General features: G+C 33.1%; 3 protein-coding genes and 1 non-coding gene across 6 annotated transcripts in view; 1 reads left to right on the top strand and 3 right to left on the bottom strand.

The window, feature by feature from the left end:
• Positions 1-8000, bottom strand: part of LOC145321835 (tumor susceptibility gene 101 protein-like) — an 11975-nt gene extending 3975 nt beyond the window's left edge. The window contains exons 1-8 of one of the 2 annotated variants that reach the window (XM_080163469.1): positions 7906-8000; positions 7530-7578; positions 6843-6905; positions 6550-6642; positions 5940-6026; positions 4930-5057; positions 1094-1242; positions 559-654 (exon numbers count right to left, since the gene is read on the bottom strand). In XM_080163469.1, coding sequence (XP_080019595.1) covers positions 559-654; positions 1094-1242; positions 4930-5057; positions 5940-6026; positions 6550-6642; positions 6843-6905; positions 7530-7577 — 664 coding nt within the window. In that variant the 5' untranslated portion in view covers position 7578; positions 7906-8000. Of the gene's footprint in view, positions 1-558; positions 655-1093; positions 1243-4929; positions 5058-5939; positions 6027-6549; positions 6643-6842; positions 6906-7529; positions 7579-7900 lie in introns of both variants that reach the window. The other variant, XM_080163470.1, reaches the window with a different exon arrangement.
• Positions 7967-14280, bottom strand: Septin1 (Septin 1). 2 transcript variants are annotated; one of them, XR_013880424.1, is made up of 7 exons: positions 14236-14280; positions 13646-13902; positions 13072-13306; positions 12564-12716; positions 11695-11918; positions 10767-11327; positions 7967-10472 (listed from the first exon to the last, which is right to left on the bottom strand). XR_013880424.1 is itself a non-coding variant. In XM_080163471.1 (6 exons), exons 1-6 carry the CDS (start codon positions 14272-14274, stop codon positions 11132-11134), a joined length of 1104 nt encoding a protein of 367 aa, XP_080019597.1. In that variant the 5' UTR covers positions 14275-14280; the 3' UTR covers positions 7967-11131. The 2 variants fall into 2 exon arrangements, 1 of the variants encoding a protein (XP_080019597.1); XM_080163471.1 differs by having other exon boundaries at positions 7967-11327.
• Positions 14280-21083, bottom strand: part of Cog7 (conserved oligomeric Golgi complex subunit 7) — a 17919-nt gene continuing 11115 nt past the window's right edge. Inside the window, exons 18-21 of the mRNA XM_080163459.1 lie at positions 20929-20999; positions 20671-20764; positions 20014-20220; positions 14280-14815 (exon numbers count right to left, since the gene is read on the bottom strand). Coding sequence (XP_080019585.1) covers positions 14649-14815; positions 20014-20220; positions 20671-20764; positions 20929-20999 — 539 coding nt within the window. The 3' untranslated portion in view covers positions 14280-14648. The remainder of the gene's footprint in view (positions 14816-20013; positions 20221-20670; positions 20765-20928; positions 21000-21083) is intronic.
• Positions 17520-17643, top strand: LOC145323513 (small nucleolar RNA ceN39). The gene has a single exon (XR_013881010.1). It is a non-coding gene; the product is annotated as a small nucleolar RNA ceN39 (small nucleolar RNA).

The raw sequence follows: 21083 nt of genomic DNA, 5'->3' as shown, positions 1-21083 counted from the left end.
TTTGATTGCTTTGGTTTTAACTAGAAGTTTCAAAGCTTTTTAACCAATAGTCTTAATATACAGAAGGATTAATTTTGTTTATCAACATAGGCGATTTAAATATCAATTTATCGTCCAATGTTATCCCTTAACATCAATATTAATTAGGGTTTGCAATCCGTATCCGAATCCGGGATCCGCCAAATTTTTAGACAATTTTGGAATCCGAATCCGGAATCCGTTTTTTAATAGCGGATTCGGATTCTTAATTGGTAGGCTAAAATTAGCGTCTTGAGAACATTAATTTTTAGGACATAGCACTTAAATTTTTTAATTTTTAAAAAACGCCGTTAAAAATATTGCTAGAATCCGGAATCCGAATCCGGAATCCGCAAAAAATAAGAATCCGGAATCCGCGGGAATCCGCCTTTTTTTGGACAGATTCTTGTAAAATTTGACGGATTGCCATCCCTAATATTAATAATGCATTCTACAAAAATATAACCAAGTGAAATATTAAGGGATATGCTGATTGTAGACCATCATCTCTATCAAATTTGCAACAAAAAAAAGACGTACCATATCCAGAAGGAGGGTATCCGCCTGATTGTTGTTGGGGGTAGCCAACCTGGACAGGAGGGTACCCTAAGGGAGCTGGAGGCGGGTATCCTGATCCTAAAATCAAAAACGGATCTATAGGATAAAAGTATTGAAAAAATGAATTAATAATAAGGTTGTCAATTAACGATTATTTTAAAGTATCCAGAACAGGCGATCAGACACACAGAGTTACAGAGAATATGCTCGTCGGTTAATAAATCTTTAAAATTTAGCCTTTTTAGCCCTTATGAGTTTAGCAGCCCTGTTAAATTGCCAAATTAGGACCAGAGGACAAACAGACATCCAAAATGAGTAAAAGAGTAGTTTTGCTACTGAAATGCATAGTTGGATCTTGAGTCACTAAATAAAAACGATAAGACAATCTGTATCTTCTGATTATTTTAAAATCAAGAGAAGATTCCCTCTGACTCAACCTACTGAGTGATGTATTTCAGAGTGAACAAGCTTTTACCACAACGGAAGGTGAGCCACACTTCTTAATTAAATTTTCTACCTGAAGGAGGATAGTTTGGGTAAGGGGAGTAATTCTGTCCGCCCCCCGGATATGGCGGATAACCGGGATATCCTGCAGCTGGATAAGGCAAGGCGTGTGACGGCTGGGCATCCGCAGACGTTTTCCGGCTGTAAACTGGCGGCTGCTCACTGAAATGTTATATAAAAACTTATCATTTAAATAATTTTAAAATGAATGAAAAATAAGTTGGGGGAGGGGGGGGGGCACAGTGGGATTTTTGGTCATTTTTTAAATTTCCTCAATTTTGAGTTAAATGTCCCAAAGGCTAGTATTACCATTCAAAAGTTGCCATACAACAGTTTTTTTGATTTACTACAATATTAGGCAAAATACAGCCGTTTTGCTGAACGTGGTCAAAGGAATATTTTTAAAAAGTGAAATTTTTCATTAAAATCATCATACATTGCTTTTCCTACTTTTTCCTAGAATAAATTGGTGTAAAAATCTGATTAAATGATATGTAACAATATTTCATTGATATAGACAGATGTTTCTACTTTAAAATGCCAAGAAAAATAAAAAAAGTTGTCATAAATCTGTAATTTAAAATCCAAGAACACCTCAAATTGCATCTTAAAATAACATGTATTTTTTACGTTTAAAGGTTTTTCTAACTTGGGGCTACGAGGTGCCAAAAGTTATTTAGGCCCTGATTAAATTCAAGTATTCATAATTCAAGATTAGTTCATAACTCTTGGCACCTCGTAGCCCCAAATTAGTAATTCAGCTTAGAAAACAGACACTGAAGTTTTATTAATATAAATTAAATACCATTATGAAGTCAAACTACTAAAAATTTATATAATTTAATAACACACATATTTAATCTTTAAAGGTTACCTTTCCGTTTTTAATAGAGAAGCTATTCTGTATATGATACGTCCGTCTGTTGGTACATCTGTCTGTTAGAAACAGTATTAGGGAAAACGTGAATTTCTCGGCTGCTTTTTAAAAGACTTTATTACCATACTAAGAAGCATCCAGATTATAATTTACTAAGTCCTTCAGTCTATCGATAATGGTCTGACAACCAGTTGATTTATATTTGAACAAGGATGACAACATTCATAAAAGCAAAGCTCTGAAACGGGGTGGCAGACAAACATTAACTCTTGTAGAGCGTGAATATGTAAAATATATATAAATACGTCTTGTCAAAATTTTGCCTAAAGAGGACTATCCACGAACGAGAGCACATGATTCTAAGTACCTTCCAGCATTGATCCTAAGTATTTTCTTTCAGAATATAATAGGTCAACATATATTATTAATATATTGTAGAGAAAATTTATGTTTCACCATGTTTTTTTAGGTATTTTAATTGATTTTGAAAACTTTTATGAAGCTAATTCTTTTAATAAAATGGATATTTGATGATACATATGCGAATATTCGTGTTATATAGATTGTAAATTAATCCATATTAGTTTTAATTTAAACATACATATGAGATATGTTAAAAGTGCTTTTGACTTTTTTTAATTTTTATCATTTGACAACATGGACAATTAAAGACACTCCGAACTCAACAAAACGTTTGATAGAATTTTAACGAAAAATGGTGAACATTTTTTTACTTTTCTTCAACTTGAACTGGTGAAACATAAATTTTCTCGTCAATATATTAATTATTGATAGTGACCTATTATATTCTGAAAGAAAATACTCAGGATCAATGCTGGAAGGTACTTAGAATCACGTGCTCTTGTTCGTGGATAGTCCTCTTTGTTGCAAAAGTTCTTAAATATAAAATACTGTTTAAGGGTATACGGACATTGTTAGGAATTGATTATAGAGATGCTTCGCTTATAATATTGAACTTATAATATAAGTTAAAAATCAACATAAACGTATGGACATTCTGGTAATGATTATAGGGTTGATAATGATATGCTTTCCAAATCGTACAGAACTAATACAAGAATCAATAGAACAATTCTAACATGCCTAAGTTAACGAAAAAGCTAACGTTACGAACGCAGGGATGTACGGACTGACCCTAATTATAGAAAAGCTTTGCTGTAATTTTAGATAGAAAGCTTTTTTGGGGGGGAGGGGAGGGGGGTAAAGATTTACCTCATTGATGGTAATCTACTCTATATAAAACTAACGTCTGCGCCCCTAGCATCTAGGGTATTCGAAGGGATATAGAAGGGCAGAAAAATAGCTTAAAACAATACCCAGGCTAATAAAAATTAAATAGCCTAAAACCATCCTATAAAAAGCTTCCCTCTAAAGAAGAACCATATCGGTTCAGTGGTTAGTGAGATCCTTTGCTACACACAAAAAAAAGCTTAGTACTTTATATTATAGGATAAACTGAAAACATATATACAATGATTATTATGAAATAGTAATAGGAACAAGCTGCTCAATTTTTCTAAATGTGCGTATGTCTTCCTTTCTGTATTTCTGAAACATTTAAATTAAATTTGATTTATAAGCCACTATTTTTTTCTGTCTGTCCTTTAACTTTGTTTAAAATACTTGATTTATATTGTTCTTTCCTTTCAATGGTCTTGGTTTCTAAATTTAATAGTAGTCCCTGAATCCACATTCATTTACTGTAGGTATTACTTAAACTTTCCATCCAACTATTAAAATTTGAAAATAACAAGGATGACAACATCCATTAAAGCGAAGCTCTGAAACGGTGGGACAAACGAACATTAACACTTATAGATTGTCATAACTAAATAATCAGAACATAATGTATAAAAGTTTAACAGAATTGTGAGTAAATTTGTTGAAAAACTGAATAATTAAAGGATAATTTTTAAGGACATTGTAATAGGGCTCGGCAGCCTATATACCTCAGGAAAACCTATTACAATTTTAAATATCAACTGAAAGTTTGAACCTGACCCAATTTTGACAATCCCGCTTATCAAAAATCTTTTAAAGCATCAAAATGGGTTAAAATTTACAGCTTAGTCACAGCTGATGCGCAGCTGCCGAGCCCTGTATACTATTTATTGAAAACTTAGAAGCATATATTATATATATTAATCATATATGTACACCTTAAAACTCTTCAAAAGTTTTAATTGAGGTCTAAGTCGATGTTAAAAAAAATTTTCTTTTTAACAGAATAATATCAGAAATTTCGATTTTTTAACTATATGAGTAGAGTAGTTCTAGGGACATCTTTCTTATTAAAATCACAATAATATGTATATAATATGTTATATTACATAAGATATAACCTGTATATGAAAGATTTTAACTTTAATTTTAGATAAAATAAGCTTTTGTTGGCATTTATGACTCATAAAGTTAAAAAATCCCCAAATCAGCCAAAAAACCCACTGTGGGGGGGGGGCTATATTTTTTCTATATTTATAATCCCTGCGTGGACAATAACCTTGAAATATAAAATAAACTGACACAAAAAACTACTCAATTTATTTCAAACTCAGTTTATGTTCGTCTAAGCATTTTAAGGGAAACCGACTAAATTTTTTTCTTTTATGATAAATTTCAAAACAGATTTTGTCATCATAATGAAAGACAATGGATCTAAGCAACTATCACAGATTTGATAATGAGCGTCATTTTTTCGCATTATTCCGTAGAGTTGTGTGCAAGTTTCCAGTCAAATGCGCTTATTAGGTCAAACTGTTCTTAATTATGCGTTTGGTCAAATTTAGTACAATTCGACCTAATAAGCGCATTTGACTGAAAACTTACACCCAATTTTACGAAATATTGTGAATGATGCTCTCAATGGCAAATGAGATTTTAATACAATTAGTGAGAAATGTCAAACTCTATCCCTTTCTGCTCTTTAATCATAAAACACTTTTGATTAGTACCTGAATGTAACAATACAGATCTGAATTAGTCCCAGGAGGTCAGAGCTGGGGTAGTTCCACTCGCTGAGGTAGGGTAGATAGATCTTTCCACTCCCGTCAACATGCTTAGATACTTTGATTTGCATGTCCTACATATAAATAATGTCTCTACTTAACATTAAACTAACATTTACATTTACTGTAGGTAGAGACAATAAATTTTGAAATGTAATATACTGGCACCAATAAGGGGGGGGGGAAGTTCTGACACATTTGCGTAAACGGTGATTATAAGCTTTATCTTTGGACTGAGAGGATAGGTTATTAGGGATAAAATCATTCTTATATGATGAATTTCCCCCAGATTTAAGATTTTTTGGATAGGCCTCCAGGTTCCGGAGCTCCAGGCCTCCAGGTGGTCTCTGTACCGGTAAAAATTAAAAAAAGATTTTTTTGAAGAGTTAGAGATTAACTTATAAAACAAAATATGCTTCTTTTTGATTGTTATTCACATATTTGAAGAAAAAACATACATATTTTGTCTCATAAGCTGACATCTCACATACAAATTTTTTTTTTCATTTTTACCTGTACAGAGACCACCTGGAGGCCTATCCAAAAAATCTTAAATCTGGGGGAAATTCATCATATAAGAATGATTTTATCCCTAATAACCTATCCTCTCAGTCCAAAGATAAAGCCTATAATCACCGTTTACGCAAATGTGTCAGAACTTCCCCCCCCCCCCTTAATAAACACGTTCTCTCGTAGTACTAACCCGGGAATCTAAATGGATGAGCGAATTACCGATAAATTGATGTACAATACATTGCCAATGACAATACACAAAATTATCTTTAGATTACAATCATTGGTTAAAACGTTTGGACACTCAACTTAAAGAACAAAATAATCAAAATTTTATAAAAGCCCCAAAAGTTGTCAAGCCAACGAATAAGAAAACGTTATTATAAAAATTTAGGGACTAAGGTAATAAACGTCCCAGTGTCCCTTCCCTCCCTGGTACTAACCTGAGTGGGTGTAACAAAACATATTGGGGCTGAGAAAGGATGGATATCAAGTAGCCACAATGATACTGGGATATTATACTTGTTTCCCTGAAAACAATAGGTAGGTATTATATTTCAGGTATAAGGTATAGCCAACAAGATAAATAAATCTAAAATAATATTCGGGGGTCAGATGGAAATATCGTCAATATTACAAACGACAGCAGAAAATAAAGTATATGTTACGGGATATTTTTTGAATCAATTTCGTTGTTGGTATAAGCTGATTGTATTTAAATTTAGGGCATGTGAAAATTGTCGTATCAACTTCAAATTAGACATAATGATTCCTGTAATAGTTAGGTCAAATTTTGAAAGCAAATGTTGTAAGCAAAGTCTTAAAATAAAACTTCTAAGTATATCAATTTTAAAAATTGTATTTAAGTAATTTTGGTCATAAATATTCAAGACTTTAAAATCATGTATAATATAAAATACTTTAAAATTCTAAAATTTTTGAGCTACGCGTTTATTAATGTTGTCATCCTTATTTTTATACAAGTTACAAAAAAGGCTTTTTTGGGAGTGATAATAGTTTAAGGAAAAACGACGACAAAACAAAAAAACCTACCCTATAAGGTACAGGTATAGTTCCTGCCAGGTTGATCAGCAGCCTCTGTGACCCATCGTTGAATATGAAGGTGTCTGACTTTGGTACCAGACCCTAAAACAAAACATTTATCGCTATTTTTGTAAAGATTTCATGCTTATACTAAAAAATTTCGTTTATTAAAACAAAAGTAATGTTGTAATGTAAGCAGTGGCGTGCGGTAGGGGGTGTTGATATCCCCCTTACAATTGTAATTGGGAAGGACTTCCTTTCTTCTTTTAAAGTTGCTATTTAAAGAACACTTATATACTTGCCTTATAATGGTGGAGGGCTGCTTTGATGTCCCTCTTTGTAAGGTCGCTGTTTCTATAGTTCACCTGAATCCCAGGAGCATGGAATAAAATTGAATAAATAAAGGAGTTTGAAGGCTTAACAAATCTAAAATTACTAATGTTAAAAACTTAAAATGGATGTATAATATACTTGGATATTATGACAGGAGAAAAATTGTCGTCAATTTATGTTGCAATATACCCTAGTATTTTTTGGTCAGGCCATTTATTCAGTCGAAGGGAAGGGGATGGGGGAGATCGTTATTTTAACACACTACAGAGTTCACTTTATTATAGAACATAAAAATCTGGTGTACGATCCAAGTAATAATAAATCCATCAATGTTAATATTCTTTAATTAGGATGGGAATTACAGATTTTATCTACATTTCTGTATTTCTCAATTCCTCATAATTAGATATTTATTAGAAAAAAAATATAAAATAGCCATCGTACTCTTAGAGCTATGGGAAAAAAATATTTATCAGGGAATGGGAATCCGCAGCAAAATCTTTGTACAATTATGTCTTTCGTGTTAATGTTAATCTAAATGGAAACATTGGGTATACGTTAAAAGTAATTTTTTTTTGTTTTCCTCTCCCTCCATAGATTTAAATTTTAGAGGCATTTACTAAGATATAAAAGTTTGATTATTGCATTGCTCCTGCCTTGGACAAAGCCTGGTTTAACTGGTCCTCAGATACTCGATTAGACATTCTTAACAAAATGATTGATAAATGGTAATGAAAAATGAGTGAGCGTGTTCGAAATTAAATTAAAATATAAAACTGTCTTCTCAAAAAGTCATTGTCTAGAGTTAGAGAGTTATATAATGTCTATTTGTCTGCTAATCGTTAAAAAACTTACTCCCTCCCAATGCAAAAATAAACCTTTTTACAACAAAATAAATGTGGAGGAAAAACTCCCTTGAAGCTACGGGCAAAGCCACTGGTTTCGAATATTTTTTAAAATATCCCCAAAATTTTAAGTAAATCCAAAATGTCTTTATTTTCTCTCTTAAACTTAATAAAATGATTACCTAACCTAAACTAATTTTTTTTCTGGGATCTATCACAGATTTTTCAATCAAACATTTTAATACTAGTCTGAAACACAAATGTTATATAAAGTTAGCCAAAATATAGACACACACATTTTAGTAAATCCAAACATTTTCACAAATGTTGCATTTGTTTTTGAAATGGCACAAAATGGAAAAAATATTTCACAAATTATTATTGCTGAGTCAAAAAATGTTGATTAAACAAGGATGACAACATCCATAAAAGCGAAGCACTGAAACGGAAGGACAAACGGACATTAACATTTGTAAAGTGTCTGAAACTGAATAATCAGAATATAAAAGTATCGAATGAGTCGAAGCAAAATTGTAAGTAAATTTGTTGAAAAACTGCTTGATACAGGATAATGTTTATGGACATACTTACATTTTTAGGACTTGATTATAGAGTTGCTTCGTTTATACTATTGTTCTTTGTTGTCCCAGGGATCAATATACAAAAAATCAGATCAAACGGAAAATTAGATCACATAAAAAATTGTTTTTAAAAAAATAGAAAAATCAACATGTTTAAAATGGACGTACGGACATTCTGGTAATGATTATAGAGTTGCTACGCTTTCTAACTCGTACCTAACTACTACAGGAATCATCATGCAAAGTTTGAAATCGATAGGACAATTCTAACCTGTCTAAATTAACGAATAAAAGCTATCTATCTCGGACGGACGGACGTACGGACGGACGGACGTACGGACCGACCCTAATTATAGAAAAGCTTCGCTTTTAAAAAATGAGTGTAATTTTTTTCGTTTATTTTCTGTAAAGTTGAGTGTAACCTTTTTCTCAAATGCTCCTGTTAAGTCAAAATTATCTTAATTATGACTTTAATAAGAGCATTTAACTAAGAGGTTACGCCCAAAGGGGTAGTTTCACGAAATGCATTTGAACTTAATTTAGTGAACCGCGTATTTTTTGCTAGTTAATGGGTTAAACTATATTTATATGGCATATATTTGAAAGAATTTCAATTTTCTACCACGTATTTTTAAAAATATCAAGATTTGAAAATCGTCATTTTGTGATATATGCAATTTAAAAAGACGATTTTCAGGTCTTGATATTTTAAAAAGTACGTGGTAGAAAATTTAAATTCTTTCAAATATATGCCATATAAATGTAGTTTAACCAATTAACCAGGAAAAAATATGCGGTTCACTAAATTAAGTTCAAATGCCTTTCGTGAAACTACCCCTTTACGAAAAATACGCAAAAAAAATACCCATTTATACTTTATTTTGTGCCCTTTTTTTCATAATCAATGAGGATTTTAAATATTTCAACATTTTTGTTACATATACAATAAATAACATGAATCAGTATTTAAAGAATCAATATTTTTTAAAGATATAAGGCAGCAAAAGTGACATTTTATACATAACTTTTTTACATACAATAAAATAAAAAATAAAAGGCCATGCGTTTTTTTTAACACCAGATTCTGTTTTAACTTGGCAACTAAGTTTTTTTAGCATTATTTTAATATAATAACTAGTGGCTACGCCCTTAGAGGCTTCTAGGGGCACTTAGGGAAATGGGGGAGGGATTGACCAAACACTTTCCATCTAAGTTTTTAAATGAAAATAGAAAAATGTTTTTTTTTATGGCGATTTCTTTTGGGAGGGTGAAGGTTCCTCCCCTAACTAGTAATATTATATCCCTTAACCTATAAGAAGCTTCTCTGTAACGTAATCATTGTATGAAGAGATCCTTCTCACACACAGAGACATCATGTTACTTTTATAAAAGGATTATATGAAACAATTTTGATATGTGTAAAATCAAAATATTACAACCTATAAAGTTTAAAGATATGAACATTAAAAAACAAACTTTAAAACGTTTAAAAATAGTATCTTTACATTCGATCATATCTTTGGTTATTAAATCTTTGATATTACTATTGGCTTTTTAAAGCATTAATTAACATTAGTTTTAAGAACATACTAATTAATATTAGATACAAAGGTCGTTTACGGATTCGTTGTATCAGCACCATTAACTCAATATTTAGAAACTCGCAGACGCAGGGAAAGGACAAAGAAAGGTAAATAAATCTTGATTTTTATATTTTGTAGGTAAATATTCGGGGGATGAAAGGGATCCAGATTTATATATCGATTATTGTCCATTCCCTCACTTAAGGAGACTACCTAGACTCACTTATATTTACTCAGTTTTACTCTGTAACATTGAATTTTAATTTAGTTTAACATTTATGCTGTTAATGGGTTTACCTAACTTTCTATATAGAATTTGCTGTAGTTATTAATGTTATTTAAAAAATACTCCATAACTCTAATGAAAGTTCTATGTTTGTAAGAAATCTGAGATTTTTCACATAAATTCAAAAGTATTTTTAAATTATTCCTTTAAATTTAAATATCTAAACATTTAATTTTAAAACCTTAAAGTAAAAATGTTGCATTACAAAAGCAGGTCACAGACAAAAATGCCACACAGCTCGATAAGATAACTTGTAGTTCCACATTGGTTCATATAATATTACATAGGATAATGTTTTTCAGATCTAGTGCAATTCTCGGTAAAATATTCCTGGTAACCATTATCTACAAAAATCTATGAACTTTAAAGGCTGCCAGTTGCCATGCTGAATGTACATGGCATGCCCGCACACCGTGATAAGCGGCAAGAGAGAGCCAATAAATAATTAGGAAAAGCAAAGATCTAATGATGCACAGGGAAAGTGTCACTAAAATAAAAAAAAAGTCTTTTTCACACTTTTATGTATCCTGCGAGATAACTTAGCAGCCTTTAAAGTTCATAGATTTTTTAGAGATAATCGTTACCAGGAATATTTTACCGTGAACTGCAATAGATCCTGTGTTTCTAAAAAGTAATTAATAACAAGAATGAGTAATGTTCCTGTTTAAGGTTTAATTGTACACAATCAGAATACCTATTCACAAGTATAAAAATTATAAGTAAAAAACTAAACATTGATATTTTTGAACACCATTATAGTCAACATTTCAAAATATTTAGAAAAACCTGCCTAGCTATTCAATAAATCAATCAAGTATTTTGGAAAAGTTATGTAGAAAATTAACAAGAGTTTATTTTCAGTGAAAATTAAGACAAATTTCAAATTTGTAGCAGTTTTTCTTCATATAGTGGTTTAGCATTCCCTACCTTTAATATAAGGATAATTCTCAGGGACATATTTTCTTAATAGTTGGCAGCTAGATTCGTAGTGCTCTGTTGCTTCATTTGTTCCTGCATTCTGGCCAACATTTCTTGCATCCTGCGCAGTTCTGCGTCCTTCTCCAGCAGTTTCTGTTCCGTGGCGTCTAGTGTACCACCAGGAGTTGTCGCGCCTCCACCAACATTTGGCAGCTGAGAGGTGGACGTCAAACGCTGCGATCTAAATTAGAATGTTGGTAAGGATTTGTATATTCGGAGCTTTACCACTAAGTGCCTGTCGATCATTGAACCCATTAAATTAATTGTAAGGAAGGGAGGATATTATAGTTCTCCAACCCTGCGGGGCTACCCAGTACCCAATATAACCTAACCTTATGTATTCAACAAACAAATGAAAATCTACACCCCCCCCCCCTCCCTCTACTTTCGATGTTTTCAACAAAGCACTTGGTGGAAGATATACAATATTCTATTTAGAAGAACTACAATTTTCAAATATGTTATGACATCATTATATAAAAAAGTAACTCTCTCACAAAATGCGCCAGCTGAGATTTTTTTGCGCAAAAGTCTAATAAAATACATACCTAAAGTTCTCATAATGCAGATCATGGGTGACCTCTTGTAGGTCTTGCATGTGGGTGATCAGCATCGTTCGCAGTTTGATAAAGTCGCAGTGGTCCGCGTTCTCAATGTCAACAATACCCCACGGGTACTGGCGACCACGCACCTTCTTGCCGGCTATCTCAACCATGGCGTTGGCACCGATTACAGCAAAGGGGATAGATTCTTTCAACTGTTGGACTTGGGTCTAAAATTATAACACTTTTATGATATTTAGCATAGATTTGACAATTTTATGTATGAAAGAGATGATATATAATAGGTCATGGTACAATAAAGGTTTTGTTTTAGTCAAACAATCTTATATTGTTGTAAAAGGACTACAAATAACGTCAAACAAATCAAGATTAGCTTTTTTCATGTTTGGAAAAAAATAATGCCCACTCTTTTTAGTTTCTCTGGACTGAGAAATGAGCTAGTGAGATGTTTACTCTCGATTTCCTATGTCTTAAATAACAAATCTTTCTTATAAACTAGGGTATCCATTACGTAGAACCATCTGATGGTCACTATTTACCTAAAGAGGGAGGGGACATTTGACACTAGTCCCCAAAGTTTTATAATAACGTTCTCTTATTAGCTGACTTAAAAACTTTGGTGACTATTATTTAATTTTGATTAGTTGGTTCATTAATTCACTAATTGTAATCTACAGAAGGGATAAATTTGTTTAACAACATTGAGGATATACATCAATTTATCGGTAATTGTCTTATCCCTTTAGATCCCTGAATTTGGATTCCGATTTCCTGTGTTTTTAGTAGCAAAGCTTCTTTAATACTAGGGTTTGTACTTTGTACGTACGTGGAACCATCCGCTGGTCACTATTTACCTTATATTCCTCATCCTCATCGCTGTCACAGTCAGGAAGACTGTAGATCTTGATTCCATTCTCTGCGATCTCATCCAGGATACGAATTTTCAGGGCAGCTATTTCCTTCTTGGTTAGACAGTCAGCTTTGGCAATCACAGGCACAACAGATACCTTTGGAAATAGTAAAGTTAGTTGAACTAGCGACTGTGTCCCTAGTAAAAAGACGTATTATTATCAATGGAGGAGAGAGGGAGGAGAAAAATAGCCCAAAACCATCCCTGGATCTATGTGAAGATTATCGAAACTGGATGACACAATCGGTTCAGTGGTTCTCGACTCAAACACACGAAAGACTAACCCCACCCCCTTATTTGTTTCAATTTATTTCATGGTCGGGTTTATGTGATCAACTATGCACTTTGAGAAAAATCGCCAAAAAAAGGTAAAAATAAAAGACTGATCATTAACAATGGAGAGTGATAAAATCATTAGAAATCAAACAAAAAGCATGTAACAAAACATTTACCTTGTTGGACAACTTCCGCATGAAATCAATATCCAGTGGCTTCAGACCATGGCCGTACGGTGATATAAAATAATAACAACAGTGCACACGGTTGTCAATAATATTCTTTCTGTTCAGACCACTTTCATCCTTCAGATACCGCTCAAACTGGTCGTCAATGTACTTGATAATTTGTTGGAAGCTGTCAGTGTTGTCTATGGCATCACCAAAACCAGGGGTATCGACCACTGTTAATCTAAAAATCATTATTACTTGTTATATAAAAGTAACAACATGCTTGTCTGTCTGTCTGGCTAGCATAAAATCTAACCGCTAGACAGATATGGTTCACCTTCATAAAGATCCCGGGAAGATTTAAAACATAATAATATGTAGGGGGAGGTTACTTCCCCTCTCCAAAGAGAAATCGCCCATTAAAAAGAAGAGCCTCCCCCCTAAAAAAATATTTTAAACTTTCTCTTTTTCAAACTAAAATAGAGAGTGAAGTATTGGCATACAAAAAGAAATGCAAAAACTAGTGCTACAAGAGACACTAAGCTTAACAGAACATGATATGCACGTTATAATTTTTCACCTTAATTTAACTCCACGCTCCTCAATCTCAACAGTGCTTGACTCAATCTGGACGGTGCGGTTGATCCTGTCGGCGGCCGGTGGTATCACACGGTCTGGGTACAGATCTGTCTGGAATAGGGAGTTTATCAGGGTGGACTTGCCCAGCCCACTCTCCCCCGCAACCATCAGGGTAAATTCAAAGCCCTTTTTCACGGATTTTCTGTGCACTTGGTTGGGGAGGTTGGCGAATCCAACATAGCCGGATGTTTCTTGCTGGAATATAGTATATTTACAACTTTTAGCACAATATTATAAAGTGATACAAAAAAGGGTTGAAAGAGAATTATTCTTAAAAAATCTGATGTTTCATATTTAGGAAATATGATGCTATTAAAATGTAAGTAGACATTATAATGCAGGAGGAAGGAGCCATTAGACTGTGAATTTCACAGGTTCCCAAAGTTTTATTATAACCTAACCATTATATTCGTTGACTTTGGGTATCTTTAATGAATTAGATTAGTCTTGTCCAAAATTTCTTATTTTATTCTCATGTTTATCTTGCGTTGTGCTTTTATTAATATAAAAGTTGTAAAAATAGAATTCCTGTGTTAAACTTGTATATGATCTAGAGCTATCTCCCGTCATTTTGATTTTTCTGAAAATTTTTAAAAACTTTAAAACTTACAACAAACAAAACAGACTTCATTACATAAGTATAAATGTAGTAATCAAATATTAACTATCACAGATTAATTCCATAATAAAAACAAATAACCATCACCTGATAACATTATTTTCATTAAAAACTCTAAAACAAACACTAATAAAATCATTAACAAACTAAATATAAATTGCCAAACGAACAGCAAACTTGCAATCCTTCACAACTCAAGAAAAAACACTTCCAATTTTTTTCATAAGACAAAGTTTCTTACTTTTCTGTCATTTCTATCTAAATTCTTAACAAAAAAAAATACATAACAATCACTATTAGTATTCAAAAAACCAAGCAAAACAAATCAATTCTGAATAGCTCTAATTTTTTTAACTAAAGTAGCAATACTGATAGGATGGTTGAGAGCTTCTGTTTTGAATTGTTGTTGTTCAATCTTGAGCAAGGTAGAAGCACTGGCCAGGTCTCCAGATAGACAGTGTCCAAGGTCCTCCAGCACATTCCCCAGGTATCCTAAAGGAAAAATCCGTATTAAAGGAACATACCTATCTTCCACATTGATAAATCAATATCAATAAATAAACGGATCATGGAAAGAAAACAAAGTCATTCCTAATTAGGACAGAAGTCACTGGAAATTGGTCTAAGGAAGGCTTCTTATGTCCTTCATCTAACAAAATCTAACTTAAGGGAGGTGACTTATGTCCTTTGTCTGACAAATTCTTACATTAGGAAGGCTACTTATGTCCTACATCTTGGAAGGCTACTTATGTCCTTCATCTTGGAAAACTTAGCTTTTCTGTCCTTCACATAGCAAATTCTTGCAAAACATAGCAAATTCTTACAAATTATAGCAAATTCTTGCAAAACATAGCAAATTCTTGCAAAATATAGCAAATTCTTGCAAAACATAGCAAATTCTTGCAAAAACCTAGCAAATTCTTGCAAAACCTAGCAAATTCTTGCAAATCATAGCAAATTCTTGCAAAACATAGCATTTTCTTGCAAAACATAGCATTTTTGTCCTTCACATAGCAAATTCTTGCAAAACATAGCAAATTCTTGCAAAACATAGCAAATTCTTGCAAAACATAGCATTTCTGTCCTTCACATAGCAAATTCTTGCAAAACAAAGCAAATTCTTGCAAATTATAGCAAATTCTTGTAAAACATAGCAAATTCTTGCAAAACATAGCAAATTCTTGCAAAACATAGCAAATTCTTGCAAGAACTAGCAAATTTATGCAAAACATAGCAAATTCTTCCAAAACATAACAAATTCTTGCCAAACATAGCAAATTCTTGCAAAACATAGCAAATTCTTGCAAAACATAGCTTTTCTTGTAAAACATAGCAAATTCTTGTAAAACATAGCAAATTCTTGCAAAACATAGCAAATTCTTGGAAAACTTAGCTTTCTGTCCTTCACATAGCAAATTCTTGTAAAAAATAGCAAATTCTTGCAAAACATAGCCATTTATGTTCTGATACCCTGGTTGTTTAAAAACAAAAAAGTAAAGTTTTTCTGTCTGTAGCTTCAGATCTCATAAATTGAAAGGACAAAATGCTATATATTTTGCAAGAATTTGCTCTGTGAAGGACAGAAAAGCTATGTTTTGTGAGGTTTTGCTATGTGAAGAACAGAAAAGCTAAGTTTTGCAAGAATTTGCTATGTGATGCAAGAATTTGCTATGTGATGCAAGAATTTGCTATGTGATGCAAGAATTTGCTATGTTTTGCAAGAATTTGCTATGTTTTGCAAGAATTTGCCATGTTTTGCAAGAATTTGCTATGTGAAGGTGTAAGATTCTAATCTGAACTCTTTTAGATGCACCACAGTTGTCTGGACAGAACATGTGGAAATTTCAAAGCTATCAAATTGACGAGGACCAACCAGCCCAGCATTAAGTAATTGAAGAATATATGTGGATGTTGATAGAGATTGATGTAAACCGATGGATATGAGATGTTCATTAAGTCAAAGCAACCAAAATATAAGTCATGGAATGTTGAAGGAATCTACAGAACTTGCAAGATGTCTACATTCTTCAATAATCCATCATGCCACCCTTTGTGTTTTGAATCATTATATCTTTCTCCTTATTCAAGTCTTTAACTTCCAATTTATTGATTTTATTCCTATTATTAAATTCGTCAAATGCTTTGCTAAATTCAAACCTACATAAACAGCAAAAAATAGTATAAATATCAAAAAAAGTACAAAATACAATTTTATATCAAATGTTTTTCTAATGTCAAACTAGCATTAATAATAATGATAAATAAACTGTTCCCACCTTGCAGGGGCGTCCAAGCTTTTTTTTTTGGGGGGGGTAAAAAATTTTAGGGGGGGGGGTAATTCGTGTTTGGGGGGGGTAAAATGGCGCGCGAAGCGTGCCGAAATTTTTTTTTACCCCCCCCAAAATTTTTACCCCGGGGGTAAAATTTGATTGGGGGGGGTAATTACCCCCCCTAAAGTCTGTTGGGGGGGGTAAATACTCCCCCCAAATCTGTTGGGGGGGGTAATTACCCCCCCCAAACTAATTTACCCCGGGGGTAAAATTTTTGGGGGGGGTAATTTAATTATGTAAAAAAAGCACCTACCTAATATATTAAGTTAATAAGTACTATCCTATAACATAAAGTAGTAAGTAAGGTTTATTTGACTATAGCTTCAGATTTCATTACTTTTAATACTGAGTTCTCCTTTTTAGGAAAGCTTCACATAGATCCCATGATGGTTCCACACTATTATAGGTCAATCCTTTGAGTGGTTTTAGGCTATTTTTCTCCTCCCTTTTTACCCTTTAGAAAACACGAGTTCTTAGATGCTAAGGGCGCCACTACTATTCAAATATATAGTAGTATCTCATTCTTTAGAACATAAAAATACAATAATTAACTCACTAACCAATGAACCAATATGATTATACTTTAAAGTGAAGCGTCTTATAGGTCCTGGTAAGTTTTATAACTAGTTTTGAGACACCCTGACATCCTCCCAAAAGAAATCGCCTATAGAAATTCTTTTTCATTATTTAATGAAATATTTAATTTAGTTAGGTATCTATTTTATGGAATCTTCAGTGCTTTACAATTACATCATAGATCCCCCCCCCCTAAAAAAAATTTTCAGTAAAATTTTTTTTTTAAGAACATTCAATTTGGGGGGGGTAAATACCCCCCCAAAAAATTTTTTTTAAAGAACATTTATTTTGGGGGGGGTAATTACCCCCCCCAAAATGGTTTGGGGGGGGTAAATACCCCCCCCAAAATGGTTTGGGGGGGGTAAATACCCCCCCCAAAATGGTTTGGGGGGGGTAAATACCCCCCCCAAAATCGTTGGGGGTGCCTACGGCACCCCCAAGCTAGGGGTAATTTTTTTTTGGGGGGGGTATTGTTCAAAAAATTTTGGGGGTGCCAAATGGCCCATTACCCCCCCCCTTGGACGCCTATGCCACCTTGCCAGAGGAACTGATGAGATATTAAAATGTTTTCTTATGTCTAATAAGAATTAATTGTACAAATAATCTGTTCCCACCTTGCCAGAGGAACTAATGAGATAAATAAATTCAAATGTAATTCCATGTCTGAAAGGCAATTAGCAGAGTTTTAAAAAAAGTTTTATCTTTCAGACTATTTTAACCCGTAATAATGTTAATAATTCATACATAAATAAGGTGGCTTTAACAGGTATATAAGCTTATTTATTAATTATTTATATGGACGTCTATGAGGTATAATTAGTTAAAGGAGTTAAAATAAATGGCAACTTTTATTGGGCTTAGTTATATGAGAATTCTGCATAAAGTGATAAAAAGAAACCTGCATAATAATCTACAAAATTATAGCCTTTTAAGAAGCAAATATTTCAACATACATTAATCTTACTTTCTTCAGCTCTTAACTGAGTAACTTCAACATCTAACAGCAACCTTTTTAGGTTGATGAGATCGGCCAAACCTTAAAGTCCATTGCCAGCTGAGAGTTCATCCAGTTGCTGAATAAATAGTGGAAAACTAACTACTACAGATCTGTGGAGCCTGTCTGATCCAAATAGTGTGAGAGCTACTGTGGAGCTTAAGCCTACACTATAGCTGCCAAAGGTATAATTTCCTTACAATTTATTTGAACCAATAAGAGTCCATCAATGATTCCTCAATGTTCTAAATGTAATTGGAAATGTGAATGAGTCCTGTGGCCACCACAATTATAAATAAGACCTTCCATAGCCGCCTCATAATAGTGTTGACTATGTCCTGTGGCCACCTATATGAACCCACTAATGGTTTCTTTTTGTTCAGGACTCGGATCAGGAGTTCAAAGCCTTTGTAGCAGGCCCAGAGATAGGACAATTGATAATAATTAAGCAAAATCAAGAGCCTTAACCAACAGATATCAAAACTAATAAATTAAGAAGATCAAAGTGGAAGTTTCACCAACCACAACAACGCCAATGTGGGATATTGAACAGTACTAGTCATAATCCGGGTGTTCCTGAAAACAGAAACAGCATACCTGCAATGTAAGTTTTTATTCATCCTTGAAACTAAGCCCATTTGCCGAACTTCTTACAGTGAAAATAGGACTTTTAATAAGCTTATATACATTTTATATTTTATTAACCTTCTTTTATCTTTATTTTATTTCTACAATAATAGTTACTGTTAAAGCCTTCGTCTATTGTATATAAATATACTGTTGTAATAAATGTTGGTCTTTTAAAAATTTTACCTAAACTTTAACTTAACTTCATTTGAATCAAATTTTTAATTCACAATACCAAAAATAATTCTCCTTTTTTATTTTAGGTAATTTTTTACCGTAAAAGAACCTATGAGAGAATTTGAATTATGAGTAATGAATGCATATGCTTTAAGACTGAAAATGAAATGAAGACGCTGTCAGACTAGGAACAGACGGCACCTGAGGGTTGGATTGGCTGAAGCATAAGGTACTTGCCATCCGCCACAGAAGGACAGAAATGTTATGTTTTGCAAGAACTTGCTGTTTTGCAAGAATTTGCTATGTGAAGGACAGAAAAGCTAAGTTTTCCAAGAATTTGCTATGTTTTGCAAGAATTTGCTATGTGAAGGACAGAAATGCTATGTTTTGCAAGAATTTGCTATGTGAAGGATAGATAAACTATTTTATGCTAGATTTTGCTATGTGAAGGACCAAAAAGCTAGGTTTTGTGTGGTGAAGGGAGGCTACTTATGTCCTCCATCTTGCAAAATCTTTGTTAAGGGAGACAAGTTATGCCCTTTATCTAACAAATTCTCACATAAGGGAAGCTACTTATGTCCTTCCTAGGAAGGTGACTACTGTCATAATTAAGGAATGACTTTGTTTTCTTTCCATGATCCGAGAAAACTATACCTAGCTTTTATGTGAATTATCAAGCTATAAATTAGTTAGATTTAAATGAAATACACATGAGATTGAATTAGTTTGTATATTAAGATATCTGTAGACTGTTGGATGACAGATAATTTTCATCTTTTGTTTGTTAAATAACTCTATAATCAAATTTTAAGATGCTAAAATGCTTCCTACACGGTTTATTACTAAACAAATGATTTAAGTTATCTACAGCAGTAATAATGGATATTCAAGTATTTTTTAACACATAAAGGATAGACATGCAGTTGCAAATATACACTAGCTTAAGTTATATTATGTAGTTTCTGTGCTGATAAAAACTAATTTACCTATATCAATTCCCAGCTGCCTGGCAGAATTATTGCTGATACCCTGCACTCCATTCAGCTGCTCCATGTATTTACCACAGGTAGAGACGGCCACACAGCCCAGCAGAAAGTCAACAGGCGCACTGCAGTCGGCAGCCGACTCACCGCCCCCGCGCACTGCCTCTTTGGATCCTGGTATGTTGCCGTCTCTGAGGGCTCGAGCAAGGCCTTAAATTTAAGAACCAATTTTATGAAATTGCCCACTTATCCCCCCCCCCCCCTCAAGTATTTTTCTTTAAAAGCAGACTAAAAGGTTTCATATTATAATCTCAAATATTCCTTCTCTATTTCCCGTAAAACATCGAACTTCAAAGAGTGATTGGTGCATTTTATTTATAGTAATCTGGTGTAGTTTGTCATTTCCAGATTAAACTATCAAAAAGATAGCCTCGGACCTTAGGGTTTGTAAGATTATAAAAGGGCCGATGTAGTTATATTCGTTCGTAATTATAATAATTTTGCCTCTATGGTCAAAAACAATCATCAATGATTCAAATAATATTGCCCATAATACAATGATATTATGATTATATAAAATAATTTAAAATTGAAGGAACTGTAATTTCTCTTGATAAAATATTTCTTTAGTGTATCTATCTAGCTAGTCACAATGTTTACCTGTAGTGATATTTGTGTTATCAGCAGCTGACATGAATGGCTCCAAGTGCTGCGGCAGTGTCATCAGATATTCACCTGTCTGGGTTATATACTCCTACAGATCATACAGTATGAAGTATTGTAAACAATATTCAATGGACCTTAAGAGATAAGACAATGGACGAAAAATTGAAGTACACACCCAATGATTATATCCACTTGCAATGCATTAACTACAGTTTTTTCCCTGTCCCTATTAAAATACTTTGTATTGTATGCCTGTGGTGAGAAGCTGAACTCTGGTAGGTTGGCCTCCAAACTTATACCTGGACCTTGCTGTGTGGCCAATTCTAAAAAAATAGAAAATTTGAACACAAAAATAGCCTAGATTTATAATAACTCTTTTAAATGTTACATGCATATTACTAGAAACT

This window comes from Acartia tonsa, chromosome 6, assembly GCF_053477335.1.
Source record: "Acartia tonsa isolate MP-2025a chromosome 6, ASM5347733v1, whole genome shotgun sequence".
Classification (NCBI taxonomy): domain Eukaryota; kingdom Metazoa; phylum Arthropoda; class Copepoda; order Calanoida; family Acartiidae; genus Acartia; species Acartia tonsa.
Note: the sequence above shows the minus strand (reverse complement) of the source record. Positions and strands in the feature narration are given on the sequence as shown.

Excerpts from the sequence above, each read along its gene's own strand:
- Septin1 (XM_080163471.1), bottom strand. The coding sequence starts at position 14,274 with ATGACGGGAGATAGCTCTAGATCATATACAAGTTTAACA. Across the intron at positions 12,717-13,071 it reads TGCGGAAGTTGTCCAACAAG|GTATCTGTTGTGCCTGTGAT; the intron begins GTAAATGTTTTG and ends CTATTTCCAAAG. Across the intron at positions 11,919-12,563 it reads ATGAGGATGAGGAATATAAG|ACCCAAGTCCAACAGTTGAA; the intron begins GTAAATAGTGAC and ends TTATAATTTTAG.